This window comes from Bombina bombina, chromosome 4 (genome assembly GCF_027579735.1).
Source record: "Bombina bombina isolate aBomBom1 chromosome 4, aBomBom1.pri, whole genome shotgun sequence".
Taxonomy (NCBI): Eukaryota; Metazoa; Chordata; class Amphibia; order Anura; family Bombinatoridae; genus Bombina; species Bombina bombina.
The window spans coordinates 565283207-565298064 of NC_069502.1; the positions used below are offsets into that span (position 1 = coordinate 565283207).

The window sequence follows — 14858 nt, forward strand, 5'->3', positions numbered from 1 at the left end:
GAGCTGTTAAAATGAGTCAGGATGGTTTCGCAGACAGACTCTCCCTGAATCTCCGGACTCAAACTTTCATCCATGCTCTCACAGAGGTTGACAGGACTACTTAAAACTCCAGTCCCATTCTGAAGAGTACTACCCTCCATAAGAGACTACTCTGAATTTTCCGACACTTTTCTGCTAACCTCCTGTAACGAAAGGCAAAGAATGACTAGGGGATGAGGGGGAGGTGTTTGAGCCTTTGGCTGGGGTGTCTGCCTCCTCCTGGTGGCCAGGTTCTTATTTCCCACAAGTAATGAATGAAGCCGTGGACTTTCCTCCCCTTTAGATGGAAAAGGCCCCCTCCAGATGGAGGATTAGTTGAGCCGTGGGGAACTGCATGTAGACCCAGATTCCTAAGAGGTAGACGGCTCAGAGGGGCCAATAGCACTATGAGTATTAACAGGCTTGTCTCCCTTCTTAGACTTTAGAACAGTGTTTAGGCAAATGGAACAAAATTGAGCAGGCGGGCAAACCGCAGCCTCCTCACAATATAAACAGGAATTATTAATCAGTACAGTAGGAGCGTAACCATCTAATGTAGTATCAGAGTCCTCCATAGCTTTGTATATACCCACAGAAGGACAAACAAAAAAAATGCTTTTATTTAAAAAACGGCACCTTAATACTCCCAATGGCTGGGGCACTCACTACCTCCTAGACCCAGACAGCCAACAGTGAACACACTTTCTTCAGGAATGTTGTCTGCAGCAGGATCTTAGGAAATGAAAGAGACTGCACCTGATCACGTGGTGCGTAAGACAGGACTTCCCCTGCTATGAAAAAGGGCGCTAAACTATTATGAGCTGCACAACACTTCAAATACGAAAGTGAAAACCATTTGTTCCAAGCCCAAGTGTGAGCTCAAAAAAACCTAACAAAAACCTCACATTAAGCAGATATAAAGCCCCAAGCTGTTCAAATAATCTCCCTGAAGGAGAGATTATCCCTTGATCTTATCAAGGTATAAAGGAGCCACAATGTGACCCTGTATAGCATTTTAAAGGGTATATATAAAAAAAGATCTTACACTCCAGGATCCATGCAGTGGAACAGGCACAGCCTCTCAAGTGTGACAGTCTTGTAGCAGCGCTTCTGACATGGACTTGAGTGTGTAACAGCAATCAGTGAAACTCGTTAACACGGATTGCTCAGAAGCTGTTGGTGACAGTCTGGATGGGTTCGCAGAAAAAAAAGTTTCCCTGCATCTCCAGACTAACTTTCATCAATACTCTCACTGAGAGGTTGACGTGATTACTTAAAACTCCAGTCCTTTCTTAAAGGGACAGTAAACCTTAAAAATAATGTTACAGGAGCGAGCTGCACTTAGTCTTATGGCGCGGTCGGGCCGAGCTGTGACTATACAGCTGGCCCGATGCGCTGACTAAAAATAACAGACAAGCTCAGCAGAGAGCGGGTCTGTAAAAGCAACATATTTTTAGCAAATTAAAAAAAGGTAAAAAATGCGTTTTATGGCTATAGCACCTAAATAATGTTATATAATTCTGCACTATGTGCAGAATTATATAACATTTTTAAAGTTTACTGTCCCTTTAAAAGGAACATACCCATTACAAGACTATCCAAATCTTCTGACACTTCTCTGCCACCGCCTATAGCGATGAAAGGCAAAGAATGACTGGGGGGATAGGGGAAGTTGGAGGGATATTTAAGCCTTTGGCTGAGGTGTGAGGTGGCTGAGGTGGTGGCCAGGTGTAGTATTTCCCAACATTAAGGAATGAAGTTGTGGACTCTCCCTGCCATATGGAAGGAAAAAGGGAAAACAGGGAGGGATGGGGCAGCTACTTAAGTACCTAGGATGGCGGCAATAGTTGGGGGGGGGGGGAGAATAGGGAGGTTGGATGGTTAGGGGGATCCTACATAGCAGAAAAAACAATTTATGCTTACCTGAAAAATGTATTTCTCTTGTGGTGTATCCAGTCCACGGATCATCCATTACTTGTGGGATATTCTCCTTCCCAACAGGAAGTTGCAAGAGGATCACCCACAGCAGAGCTGCTATATAGCTCCTCCCCTAACTGCCATATCCAGTTATTCGACCGAAGATAAGCAGAGAAAGGAGAAACCATAGGGTGCAGTGGTGACTGTAGTTTAAAGTTAAAAAATACCTGCCTTAAAATGACAGGGCGGGCCGTGGACTGGATACACCACAAGAGAAATAAATTTATCAGGTAAGCATAAATTATGTTTTCTCTTGTAAGGTGTATCCAGTCCACGGATCATCCATTACTTGTGGGATACCAATACCAAAGCTAAAGTACACGGATGAAGGGAGGGACAAGGCAGGTACCACTGCCTGTAAAACCTCTCTCCCAAAAATAGCCTCAGAAGAAGCAAAAGTATCAAATTTATAGAATTTTGAAAAGGTATGAAGCGAAGACCAAGTCGCCGCCTTGCAAATCTGTTCAACAGAAGCCTCATTTTTAAAAGCCCATGTGGAAGCCACAGCTCTAGTAGAATGAGCTGTAATCCTTTCAGGAGGCTGCTGGCCAGCAGTCTCATAAGCTAAGCGGATTATGCTTCTTAGCCAAAACGAAAGAGAGGTTGCCGAAGCCTTTTGGCCTCTCCTCTGTCCAGAGTAGACAACAAACAAAGCAGATGTTTGACGAAAATCCTTAGTAGCTTGTAAATAATACTTTAAAGCACGAACCACGTCAAGATTGTGTAATAGACGTTCCTTTTTTGAAGAAGGATTAGGACACAATGATAGAACAACAATCTCCTGATTGTTATTCTTATTAGATACCACCTTAGGTAAAAACCCAGGTTTGGTACGCAGAACTACCTTATCTGCATAGAAGATCAGATAAGGAGAATCACATTGTAAGGCAGATAACTCTGAAACTCTACGAGACGAGGAAATAGCTACCAAAAAAAGAACTTTCCAAGATAAAAGTTTGATATCTGTGGAATGAAGAGGTTCAAACGGAACCCCTTGAAGAACCTTAAGAACCAAATTTAAGCTCCATGGCGGAGCAACAGGTTTAAATACAGGCTTGATTCTAACAAAAGCCTGAACGTCTGGAACATCCACCAGACGCTTGTGCAAAAGAATAGACAGAGCAGAAATCTGTCCCTTTAAGGAACTAGCTGACAATCCTTTTTCCAATCCTTCTTGGAGAAAAGATAATATCTTGGGAATCCTGACCTTACTCCATGAGTAACCCTTGGATTCACACCAATAAAGATATTTACGCCATATCTTATGTTAAATTTTCCTGGTGACAGGCTTTCGTGCCTGAATTAAAGGTATCAATGACTGACTTGGAGAAGCCACGCTTTGATAAAATCAAGCGTTCAATCTCCAGGCAGTCAGTCTCAGAGAAAGTAGATTTGGATGGTTGAAAGGACCTTGAAGTAGAAGGTCCTGTCTCAGCGGCAGAGTCCATGGTGGAAAGGATGACATGTCCACCAGATCTGCATACCAAGTCCTGCGTGGCCACGCAGGCGCTATCAAGATCACTGATGCTCTCTCCTACTTGATTTTGGCAATCAGACGAGGGAGCAGAGGAAACTGTGGAAACACATAAGCCAGGTTGAAAGACCAAGGTGCTGCTAGAGCATCTATCAGCGTCGCCTTGGGATCCCTGGACCTGGATCCGTAACAAGGAAGTTTGGCGTTCTGGCGAGACGCCATGAGATCCAGTTCTGGTTTGCCCCAACAATGAACCAATTGAGCAAACACCTCCGGATGGAGTTCCCACTCCCCCGGATGAAAAGTCTGACGACTTAGAAAATCCGCCTCCCAGTTCTCTACACCTGGGATATGGATAGCCGATAGGTGGCAAGAGTGAATCTCTGCCCAGCGAATTATCTTTGAGACTTCTAACATCGCTAGGGAACTCCTGGTTCCCCCTTGATGGTTGATGTAAGCCAGTGTCGTGATGTTGTACGACTGAAATCTGAGGAACCTCATTGTCGCTAGCTGAGGCCAAGCCTGAAGAGCATTGAATATCGCTCTCAGTTCCAGAATGTTTATTGGAAGGAGTGTCTCCTCCTGAGTCCACGATCCCTGAGCCTTCAGGGGGTTCCAGACTGCCCCCCAGCCTAGAAGGCTGGCATCTGTCGTTACAATTGTCCAATCTGGATATATATGTCATACCTTTGGACAGATTGACCCGAGATAGCCACCAGAGAAGAGAATCCCTGGTCTCTTGATCCACATTTAGTAGAGGGGACAAATCTGTGTAATCCCCATTCCACTGACTGAGCATGCATAGTTGCAGCGGTCTGAGATGTAGGCGTGCAAATGGCACTATGTCCATTGCCGCTACCATTAAGCCGATTACTTCCATACACTGAGCCACCGAAGGGCGAGAAATGGAACGAAGAACACAGCAGGAATTTAGAAGTTTTGATAACCTGGACTCTGTCAGGTAAATCCTCATTTCTACAGAATCTATTAGAGTTCCCAGAAAGGAGACTCTTGTGGGGGGGATAGAGAACTCTTTTCTTCGTTCACCTTCCACCCATGCGACCACAGAAATGCCAGAACTATGTCCGTATGAGACTTGGCAATTTTGAAATTTGACGCCTGTATCAGGATGTCGTCTAAATAAGGGGCCACTGCTATGCCCCGCGGTCTTAGGACCGCCAGAAGTGACCCCAGAACCTTCGTAAAGATTCTTGGGGCTGTAGCTAATCCAAAGGGAAGAGCTACAAACTGGTAATGCCTGTCTAGAAAGGCAAACCTGAGAAACCAATGATGATCTTTGTGTATCGGAATGTGAAGATAAGCATCCTTTAAATCCACTGTAATCATATATTGACCCTCCTGGATCATAGGTAGGATGGTACGAATAGTCTCCATCTTGAATGATGGGACTCTGAGGAATCTGTTTAAGATCTTGAAATCTAAAATTGGTCTGAAGGTTGCCTCTTTTTTGGGAACCACAAACAGATTTGAGTAAAATCCCTGTCCCTCTTTTGGAACTGGATGGATCACTCCCATAACTAGGAGGTCTTAAACACAGTGTAAGAATGCCTCTCTCTTTATCTGGTTTGCAGATAATTGTGAAAGGTGAAATCTCCCTTTTGGGGGGGAAGCTTTGAAGTCCAGAAGATATCCCTGGGATATAATTTCCAATGCCCAGGGATCCTGGACATCTCTTGCCCAAGCCTGGGCAAAGAGCAAAAGTCTGCCCCCTACTAGATCCGTTACCGGATAGGGGGCCGATCTTTCATGCTGTCTTAGAGGCAACAGCAGGTTTCTTGGCCTGCTTGCCTTTGTTCCAGGTCTGGTTGGGTTTCCAGACCGACTTGGACTGAGCAAAGGTTTCCTCTTGTTTTGTATTAGAGGAAGTTGATGCCGCACTCGCCTTGAAGTTTCGAAAGGCACGAAAATTAGTCTGTTTGGCCCTTGACTTGGACCTATCCTGAGGAAGGGCATGACCTTTTCCTCCAGTGATATCAGAAATGATCTCCTTCAAACCAGGCCCGAATAGGGTTTGCCCCTTGAAGGGAATGTTAAGCAGCTTAGACTTTGAAGTAATGTCAGCTGACCATGATTTAAGCCATAGCGCCCTGCGCGCTTGAATAGCAAAACCAGAATTCTTAGCCATTAGTTTAGTCAAATGAACAAAGGCATCAGAAACAAAAGAATTGGCTAGCTTAAGTGCTCTAAGCTCGTCAAGTATGTCATCCAATGGGGTCTCTACCTGTAAAGCCTCTTCCAGAGACTCAAACCAGAAAGCCGCAGCAGCAGTGACTGGGGCAATGCATGCAAGGGGCTGTAGAATAAAACCTTGTTGAATAAACATTTTCTTAAGGTAACCCTCTAACTTTTTATCCATTGGATCTGAGAAAGCACAACTGTCCTCGACAGGGATAGTAGTACGCTTAGCTAGGGTAGAAACTGCTCCCTCCACCTTAGGGACTGTCTGCCATAAGTCCCGTGTGGTGGCATCTATTGGAAACATTTTCTTAAAAATAGGAGGGGAGAGAACGGCACACCTGGTCTATCCCATTCCTTAGAAATAATTTCTGTAAACCTTTTAGGTATTGGAAAAACATCAGTGCACACCGGCACTGCATAGTATTTATCCAATCTACACAATTTCTCTGGCACTGCAATTGTATCACAGTCATTCAGAGCAGCTAAAACCTCCCTGAGCAATACGCGGAGGTGTTCAAGCTTAAATTTAAATGTAGACATATCAGAATCAGGTTGAATCCTCTTCCCTGAGTCAGAAACATCACCCACAGAAAGAAGCTCTCCTTCCTCAGCTTCTGCATATTGTGAGGGATTATCAGACATAGCTCTTAAAGCGTCCGTATGCTCTGTATTTCTTCTAACTCCAGAGCTGTCTTGCTTTCCTCTAAACCCAGGTAGTCTGGATAATACCGCCGACAGTGTATTATCCATGACCGCCGCCATGTCTTGTAAAGTAAACGCTATGGGCGCACTGGATGTACTTGGCGCCATTAGAGCGTGAGTCCCATGAGCGGGAGTCAAAGGGTCTGACACGTGGGGCGAGTTAGTCGGCATAACTTCCCCCTCGTCAGATTCCTCTGGTGATACATTTTTTTTAAAGACAGAATATGGTCTTTATTACTTAAAGTGAAATCAGTACATTAGGTACACATTCTAAGAGGGGGTTCCACCATGGCTTCTAAACATAATGAACAAGGAGTTTTCTCTATGTCAGACATGTTTGTACAGACTAGCAATGAGACCAGCAAGCTTGGAAAACACTTTAAATCAAGTTAACAAGCAAAAAATAAAAACGGTACTGTACCTTTAAGAGAAACACATTTTTACAGTGTGTATAATAAGCTAACAGAGCAATGCACCAACTTGCAAATGGATGATTAACCCCTTGGTTAAAAAAAAAACTGATAAAAAAAAAAACGATAGATGTTTTTTTAACAGTCACAACAAACTGCCCCAGCTCTGCTGGTGCCCTACCTTCCCCAACAAACGATTTTGGAAAGCCTAAGAGCCCTTCAGAGAGGTCCTACAGCATTCAGGGGACTCCTGGAGGAAGCTGGATGACTCAGTCTGTAAAAGTTACTGCGCAATAAAGAGCTAAAATAGGCCCCTCCCACTCATGTTAAAACAGTGGAAAGCCTCAGGAAACTGTTTCTAGGCAAATTTAAGCCAGCCATGTGGAAAAACTAGGCCCCAATAAAGTTTTATCACCAAATTATATAAAAACAGAATTTATGTTTACCTGATAAATTACTTTCTCCAACGGTGTGTCCGGTCCACGGCGTCATCCTTACTTGTGGGATATTCTCTTCCCCAACAGGAAATGGCAAAGAGCCCAGCAAAGCTGGTCACATGATCCCTCCTAGGCTCCGCCTACCCCAGTCATTCGACCGACGTTAAGGAGGAATATTTGCATAGGAGAAACCATATGATACCGTGGTGACTGTAGTTAAAGAAAATAAATTATCAGACCTGATTAAAAAACCAGGGCGGGCCGTGGACCGGACACACCGTTGGAGAAAGTAATTTATCAGGTAAACATAAATTCTGTTTTCTCCAACATAGGTGTGTCCGGTCCACGGCGTCATCCTTACTTGTGGGAACCAATACCAAAGCTTTAGGACACGGATGAAGGGAGGGAGCAAATCAGGTCACCTAAATGGAAGGCACCACGGCTTGCAAAACCTTTCTCCCAAAAATAGCCTCAGAAGAAGCAAAAGTATCAAACTTGTAAAATTTGGTAAAAGTGTGCAGTGAAGACCAAGTCGCTGCCCTACATATCTGATCAACAGAAGCCTCGTTCTTGAAGGCCCATGTGGAAGCCACAGCCCTAGTGGAATGAGCTGTGATTCTTTCGGGAGGCTGCCGTCCGGCAGTCTCGTAAGCCAATCTGATGATGCTTTTAATCCAAAAAGAGAGAGAGGTAGAAGTTGCTTTTTGACCTCTCCTTTTACCGGAACAAACCACAAACAAGGAAGATGTTTGTCTAAAATCCTTTGTAGCATCTAAATAGAATTTTAGAGCGCTAACAACATCCAAGTTGTGCAACAAACGTTCCTTCTTCGAAACTGGTTTCGGACACAGAGAAGGTACGATAATCTCCTGGTTAATGTTTTTGTTAGAAACAACTTTTGGAAGAAAACCAGGTTTAGTACGTAAAACCACCTTATCTGCATGGAACACCAGATAAGGAGGAGAACACTGCAGAGCAGATAATTCTGAAACTCTTCGAGCAGAAGAAATTGCAACCAAAAACAAAACTTTCCAAGATAATAACTTAATATCAACGGAATGTAAGGGTTCAAACGGAACCCCCTGAAGAACTGAAAGAACTAAGTTGAGACTCCAAGGAGGAGTCAAAGGTTTGTAAACAGGCTTGATTCTGACCAGAGCCTGAACAAAGGCTTGAACATCTGGCACAGCTGCCAGCTTTTTGTGAAGTAACACAGACAAGGCAGAAATCTGTCCCTTCAGGGAACTTGCAGATAATCCTTTTTCCAATCCTTCTTGAAGGAAGGATAGAATCTTAGGAATCTTAACCTTGTCCCAAGGGAATCCTTTAGATTCACACCAACAGATATATTTTTTCCAAATTTTGTGGTAAATCTTTCTAGTTACAGGCTTTCTGGCCTGAACAAGAGTATCGATAACAGAATCTGAGAACCCTCGCTTCGATAAGATCAAGCGTTCAATCTCCAAGCAGTCAGCTGGAGTGAGACCAGATTCGGATGTTCGAACGGACCCTGAACAAGAAGGTCTCGTCTCAAAGGTAGCCTCCATGGTGGAGCCGATGACATATTCACCAGATCTGCATACCAAGTCCTGCGTGGCCACGCAGGAGCTATCAAGATCACCGACGCCCTCTCCTGATTGATCCTGGCTACCAGCCTGGGGATGAGAGGAAACGGCAGGAACACATAAGCTAGTTTGAAGGTCCAAGGTGCTACTAGTGCATCCACTAGAGCCGCCTTGGGATCCCTGGATCTGGACCCGTAGCAAGGAACTTTGAAGTTCTGACGAGAGGCCATCAGATCCATGTCTGGAATGCCCCACAGTTGAGTGACTTGGGCAAAGATTTCCGGATGGAGTTCCCACTCCCCCGGATGCAATGTCTGACGACTCAGAAAATCCGCTTCCCAATTTTCCACTCCTGGGATGTGGATAGCAGACAGGTGGCAGGAGTGAGACTCCGCCCATAGAATGATTTTGGTCACTTCTTCCATCGCTAGGGAACTCCTTGTTCCCCCCTGATGGTTGATGTACGCAACAGTTGTCATGTTGTCTGATTGAAACCGTATGAACTTGGCCCTCGCTAGCTGAGGCCAAGCCTTGAGAGCATTGAATATCGCTCTCAGTTCCAGAATATTTATCGGTAGAAGAGATTCTTCCCGAGACCAAAGACCCTGAGCTTTCAGGGATCCCCAGACCGCGCCCCAGCCCATCAGACTGGCGTCGGTCGTGACAATGACCCACTCTGGTCTGCGGAAGGTCATCCCTTGTGACAGGTTGTCCAGGGACAGCCACCAACGGAGTGAGTCTCTGGTCCTCTGATTTACTTGTATCTTCGGAGACAAGTCTGTATAGTCCCCATTCCACTGACTGAGCATGCACAGTTGTAATGGTCTTAGATGAATGCGCGCAAAAGGAACTATGTCCATTGCCGCTACCATCAAACCTATCACTTCCATGCACTGCGCTATGGAAGGAAGAGGAACGGAATGAAGTATCCGACAAGAGTCTAGAAGTTTTGTTTTTCTGGCTTCTGTCAGAAAAATCCTCATTTCTAAGGAGTCTATTATTGTTCCCAAGAAGGGAACCCTTGTTGACGGAGATAGAGAACTCTTTTCCACGTTCACTTTCCATCCGTGAGATCTGAGAAAGGCCAGGACAATGTCCGTGTGAGCCTTTGCTTGAGGAAGGGACGACGCTTGAATCAGAATGTCGTCCAAGTAAGGTACTACGGCAATGCCCCTTGGTCTTAGCACAGCTAGAAGGGACCCTAGTACCTTTGTGAAAATCCTTGGAGCAGTGGCTAATCCGAAAGGAAGCGCCACGAACTGGTAATGCTTGTCCAGGAATGCGAACCTTAGGAACCGATGATGTTCCTTGTGGATAGGAATATGTAGATACGCATCCTTTAAATCCACCGTGGTCATGAATTGACCTTCCTGGATGGAAGGAAGAATTGTTCGAATGGTTTCCATCTTGAACGATGGAACCTTGAGAAACTTGTTTAAGATCTTGAGATCTAAGATTGGTCTGAACGTTCCCTCTTTTTTGGGAACTATGAACAGATTGGAGTAGAACCCCATCCCTTGTTCTCCTAATGGAACAGGATGAATCACTCCCATTTTTAACAGGTCTTCTACACAATGTAAGAATGCCTGTCTTTTTATGTGGTCTGAAGACAACTGAGACCTGTGGAACCTCCCCCTTGGGGGAAGCCCCTTGAACTCCAGAAAATAACCTTGGGAGACTATTTCTAGCGCCCAAGGATCCAGAACATCTCTTGCCCAAGCCTGAGCGAAGAGAGAGAGTCTGCCCCCCACCAGATCCGGTCCCGGATCGGGGGCCAACATTTCATGCTGTCTTGGTAGCAGTGGCAGGTTTCTTGGCCTGCTTTCCCTTGTTCCAGCCTTGCATTGGTCTCCAAGCTGGCTTGGCTTGAGAAGTATTACCCTCTTGCTTAGAGGACGTAGCACTTTGGGCTGGTCCGTTTCTACGAAAGGGACGAAAATTAGGTTTATTTTTGGCCTTGAAAGGCCGATCCTGAGGAAGGGCGTGGCCCTTACCCCCAGTGATATCAGAGATAATCTCTTTCAAGTCAGGGCCAAACAGCGTTTTCCCCTTGAAAGGAATGTTAAGTAGCTTGTTCTTGGAAGACGCATCAGCTGACCAAGATTTCAACCAAAGCGCTCTGCGCGCCACAATAGCAAACCCAGAATTCTTAGCCGCTAACCTAGCCAATTGCAAAGTGGCGTCTAAGGTGAAAGAATTAGCCAATTTGAGAGCATTGATTCTGTCCATAATCTCCTCATAAGGAGGAGAATCACTATCGACCGCCTTTACCAGCTCATCGAACCAGAAACACGCGGCTGTAGCGACAGGGACAATGCATGAAATTGGTTGTAGAAGGTAACCCTGCTGAACAAACATCTTTTTAAGTAAACCTCTAATTTTTTATCCATAGGATCTTTGAAAGCACAACTATCTTCTATGGGTATAGTGGTGCGTTTGTTTAAAGTGGAAACCGCTCCCTCGACCTTGGGGACTGTCTGCCATAAGTCCTTTCTGGGGTCGACCATAGGAAACAATTTTTTAAATATGGGGGGAGGGACGAAAGGAATACCGGGCCTTTCCCATTCTTTATTTACAATGTCCGCCACCCGCTTGGGTATAGGAAAAGCTTCTGGGAGCCCCGGGACCTCTAGGAACTTGTCCATTTTACATAGTTTCTCTGGGATGACCAACTTGTCACAATCATCCAGAGTGGATAATACCTCCTTAAGCAGAATGCGGAGATGTTCCAACTTAAATTTAAACGTAATCACATCAGGTTCAGCTTGTTGAGAAATGTTCCCTGAATCAGTAATTTCTCCCTCAGACAAAACCTCCCTAGCCCCATCAGACTGGTTTAGGGGCCCTTCAGAACCATTATTATCAGCGTCGTCATGCTCTTCAGTATCTAAAACAGAGCAGTCGCGCTTACGCTGATAAGTGTGCATTTTGGCTAAAATGTTTTTGACAGAATTATCCATTACAGCCGTTAATTGTTGCATAGTAAGGAGTATTGGCGCGCTAGATGTACTAGGGGCCTCCTGAGTGGGCAAGACTCGTGTAGACGAAGGAGGGAATGATGCAGTACCATGCTTACTCCCCTCACTTGAGGAATCATCTTGGGCATCATTGTCATTGTCACATAAATCACATTTATTTAAATGAGAAGGAACTCTGGCTTCCCCACATTCAGAACACAGTCTATCTGGTAGTTCAGACATGTTAAACAGGCATAAACTTGATAACAAAGTACAAAAAACGTTTTAAAATAAAACCGTTACTGTCACTTTAAATTTTAAACTGAACACACTTTATTACTGCAATTGCGAAAAAATATGAAGGAATTGTTCAAAATTCACCAAAATTTCACCACAGTGTCTTAAAGCCTTAAAAGTATTGCACACCAAATTTGGAAGCTTTAACCCTTAAAATAACGGAACCGGAGCCGTTTTTAACTTTAACCCCTTTACAGTCCCTGGTATCTGCTTTGCTGAGACCCAACCAAGCCCAAAGGGGAATACGATACCAAATGACGCCTTCAGAAAGTCTTTTCTATGTATCAGAGCTCCTCACACATGCGACTGCATGTCATGCCTCTCAAAAACAAGTGCGCAACACCGGCGCGAAAATGAGGCTCTGCCTATGATTTGGGAAAGCCCCTAAAGAATAAGGTGTCTAAAACAGTGCCTGCCGATATAATCTTATCAAAATACCCAGATTAAATGATTCCTCAAGGCTAAATATGTGTTAATAATGAATCGATTTAGCCCAGAAAAAGTCTACAGTCTTAATAAGCCCTTGTGAAGCCCTTATTTACTTTCTGAATAAACATGGCTTACCGGATCCCATAGGGAAAATGACAGCTTCCAGCATTACATCGTCTTGTTAGAATGTGTCATACCTCAAGCAGCAAGAGACTGCTCACTGTTCCCCCAACTGAAGTTAATTGCTCTCAACAGTCCTGTGTGGAACAGCCATGGATTTTAGTAACGGTTGCTAAAATCATTTTCCTCATACAAACAGAAATCTTCATCTCTTTTCTGTTTCTGAGTAAATAGTACATACCAGCACTATTTTAAAATAACAAACTCTTGATTGAATAATAAAAACTACAGTTAAACACTAAAAAACTCTAAGCCATCTCCGTGGAGATGTTGCCTGTACAACGGCAAAGAGAATGACTGGGGTAGGCGGAGCCTAGGAGGGATCATGTGACCAGCTTTGCTGGGCTCTTTGCCATTTCCTGTTGGGGAAGAGAATATCCCACAAGTAAGGATGACGCCGTGGACCGGACACACCTATGTTGGAGAAAAAAGCTTAAACATTTCCAGCAAACATTTTATATTGCAAATTTATAAGAGTTTTACCTCTGAAAGTAAGCATGATACCAGTCGCTATTAAATCACTGTAATCAGGCTTACCTTACTTAAATCTGGTATCGGCAGCATTTTCTAGCATTTTCATCTCTAGAAATTTTTTTTAGCTGCACATACCTCATAGCAGGATAACCTGCACGCCATTCCCCAGCTGAAGTTACCTCTCTCTTCAGTTATGTGTGAGAACAGCAATGGATCTTGGTTACAACCTGCTAAGATCATAGAAATCACAGGCAGATTCTTCTTCTATTTCTGCCTGGGACAATAGTACAACTAGTACAACTCCGGTACCATTTAAAAATAAACTTTTGATTGAAGAAAAAACAACTACGTTTCACCACTTCTCTCTTACTACCTCCATGCTTGTCGAGAGTTGCAAGAGAATGACTGGATATGGCAGTTAGGGGAGTAGCTATATAGCAGCTCTGCTGTGGGTGATCCTCTTGCAACTTCCTGTTGGGAAGGAGAATATTCCACAAGTAATGGATGATCCGTGGACTGGATACACCTTACAAGAGAAATTAAGATAGAGGGATAGGAGGGATTAGAGGGATAACTGGATGGACGGGCTTTAAGACTAGTAAACTCAAACAATTTAAAACATTATTTTTTTTAAATAGCAATTTGTCCATCCCTGTCCCTCCCTCTCTACATATTTGACTGTCACTGCACTGCTGCTGGATAGCCTCACATGCAGGCATCCAGCAGCAGCATGGAATACACACTAATCTCAATGTGTATCATGTAACGGAGAGACTCCAGTGACAAGCATGCAATCAGAGACACCATGTCCCTGTGATTGCAAGCCTGTGGTGACCTCTATAAGTAATTTCTGTAATGTCTCATTTGCTGCTGTTGGCAAGGCATGTGCAGTAACAGCCCAGGACACAGTCGCTGTTAACTGAGTAGAGAAAGCGGGTTTAAGTACCAACCCCTGGTTCCAGCTCCCTTAAGCCCTCTGGTCCTGCCTGGCATCCCTGGTCCCCCAACCCCATAACGACTGAGCACTAGACCACCAGGGATGCAGGGGCAAGTGCAGGGAGGCTGCAATGAGCCCTGAAAGCAGCCCCACCCTGGATGACACGGTCCTCAGCCTCACTAAATACATTGTGTACATTGACAACCATGTGTCATCTTTCACACTTAAGGGGTTAAGCTATTAAAAAAAATAAAAATAACAAAGTATGCATTCAAGTATACTTCAATGAGGAAGTAAATAGATATAAAACTAGTAATGAATGAAGAGTAAGAAATAAAGAAAATCTATTTTTATACATGCAAAGGAGGATGATAATTTACTTACTTTTTCTGTCACCCTGAGCAAACTGTATTTCAATCTGTCGACCACAAACCCATTTTCTATTGAGGTTGTAAAGGGCATCTTCGGCATCACGAACATCTTCAAACCTGACTGTCCGTTAAGGAGACTGTTAAACTGTATAATGGATTTAATGAACCATTTTTTTTTTATTTTTTTTTTATGTACTAGGTACTGAAGCAAAATTCGTAAAATCACTGACTGCTTAACAGATAAGCAAAAAGTAAGGAAAAAAATAAAATAGGGCCCATTTAAAGCAGCAGTGCCCTTTCCATAAACTCAAATTCCTTTTTTCAGTGACAAAACAAACACATTTTGATAATACCAGAGTATCATATCCTCACTAATTATCTTAATTAGAAATTAAAGATCTTCTGCTATTTATTTAAGAAGTGCATGTAGT

At 44.0% G+C, this 14858-nt stretch overlaps 1 protein-coding gene across 2 annotated transcripts in view; it reads right to left on the reverse strand.

Annotated features, from left to right (window-relative positions):
- SRSF12 (serine and arginine rich splicing factor 12) overlaps positions 1 to 14858 on the reverse strand; it is an 81049-nt gene that overhangs the window by 44914 nt on the left and 21277 nt on the right. For both annotated transcript variants that reach the window (XM_053710534.1, XM_053710533.1), the window contains exon 3: positions 14441 to 14544. In XM_053710534.1, the coding sequence (XP_053566509.1) occupies positions 14441 to 14544 (104 nt within the window). The remainder of the gene's footprint in view (positions 1 to 14440; positions 14545 to 14858) is intronic.